The following is a 1,319-nucleotide window of genomic DNA, read 5'->3' as shown; positions in this document are numbered from 1 at the left end:
CAATCTGAAGAATGTGCCCAAATCGAAGCAACATCTGCGAATTTTGAAAATGTTTCAAGGCTGATGACTGAAATGCAACCGTTACATGACATACTAATAAACAACAGGAAATCAGTACCTGCTATCTTCAAAATTTTACCTCATTTCAAGTCGTACAACGGAGCAATGGTATACAACAATATATAATGCGCATATAAAACACTTAAACATTTTTCTTTTAGATTCGCAAGGCTTCCGAGAGAATGAATGCAAACTACAACAGAGATTCAGATTTGAAAAAAGTGTTCATGTTTGGATTAATTCTCGAGAAAGGAACATTTAAATATGTTAAAAATGGTAAGCAAAATCAGACAATGCTTATTGTTGAAATTTCATTGCTTCATTAAATTTCTTTCAATTGATTGACTATATAGGGTTTTTAGCCAATGTAATACTATACCGTCGCAATCATAACTAGTTATGCTTCCGGCGGCAATATATTTGAATATAAAACTTAATTCAAATGCATCTTATTTTCATTTAATATTTTCTCTATTTAGATCACGTTCGTGGATGTCTTCGCATTATGGCGCAGCTATCAAGGAAGGGCATCAAAAAACCACAGTTCGAGACGCCAATGACGGTTGAGGAAGAACTAGCAGCACCACTGATAAGATCGATTGAGGTGAAACAGCTTATTACATTATCATGTAATAATTTATTATTTGTATTGATTTATGTTTAGGAATCACCTTCGTCTCTAGCAGTCCAACTGGCAAAATATGCAGCAATCGCAGTAGAAAGAGGTGCACCGGTTCCACCGCATATTATTAATCAAGGCAACGTGTTTGTGATGTTCGTCGAGGGACAAGTCATTTCTCTGGGGACCTGTTCAGTACAGGCCATTGATACATTTGTGAAATTTTTTGATGTATTCAAGTACAAAGTCCCGGTGACTTTGACAAAGTTCGTTGAACTGGTCGAAATAGTGTAAAGTGACCAGATAAATTATGGGTGAGCGCGGGACAAAAAAGGTCATAGTTGAATATGTTTTAGAAATGCACGTAAAGCAAAGCTTTATTTTTTTCAGAACTTATTTGTTACCAAGGTTTAGTTTGCTAACTGTTCGACTGTTGCTAACGGCAACTCATTTTAGAAAACAAAGCTTATTTCAAGCGTTAAATGTGCAGCACAATTTCGCAGCTGTCATTGAGTTTCATTATGTTTTGAAGTTTAGCGGCCCGAAAACTGCAAAGATGTTGCAATTGCAGTTAAATGACTTTCAGCTCCTGAACGTCTAGTGTATATCGTTTTGATAGGATATTATTTTTTAGTAGCGA

General features: G+C 35.7%; 1 protein-coding gene across 1 annotated transcript; it reads left to right on the top strand.

Moving 5' to 3' along the window:
* Positions 1-30: 30 nt before the first annotated feature.
* LOC134203318 (uncharacterized) lies at positions 31-1,035 on the top strand. The gene is made up of 4 exons (XM_062678194.1): positions 31-168; positions 222-336; positions 540-664; positions 725-1,035. The coding sequence occupies exons 1-4, from the start codon at positions 64-66 to the stop codon at positions 971-973; spliced, it is 594 nt and encodes a 197-aa protein (XP_062534178.1). The 5' UTR covers positions 31-63; the 3' UTR covers positions 974-1,035.
* The last annotated feature ends 284 nt before the right edge of the window (positions 1,036-1,319 follow it).

Source organism: Armigeres subalbatus, unplaced genomic scaffold, assembly GCF_024139115.2.
Source record: "Armigeres subalbatus isolate Guangzhou_Male unplaced genomic scaffold, GZ_Asu_2 Contig1774, whole genome shotgun sequence".
In the NCBI taxonomy this organism is placed as follows: domain Eukaryota; kingdom Metazoa; phylum Arthropoda; class Insecta; order Diptera; family Culicidae; genus Armigeres; species Armigeres subalbatus.
This window is presented reverse-complemented; position numbering and strand designations above follow the sequence as displayed.

Excerpts from the sequence above, each read along its gene's own strand:
- LOC134203318 (XM_062678194.1), top strand. The coding sequence starts at position 64 with ATGACTGAAATGCAACCGTTACATGACATACTAATAAACAACAGGAAA. Across the intron at positions 169-221 it reads AGTCGTACAACGGAGCAATG|ATTCGCAAGGCTTCCGAGAG; the intron begins GTATACAACAAT and ends TTTTTCTTTTAG. Across the intron at positions 337-539 it reads ATTTAAATATGTTAAAAATG|ATCACGTTCGTGGATGTCTT; the intron begins GTAAGCAAAATC and ends TTCTCTATTTAG.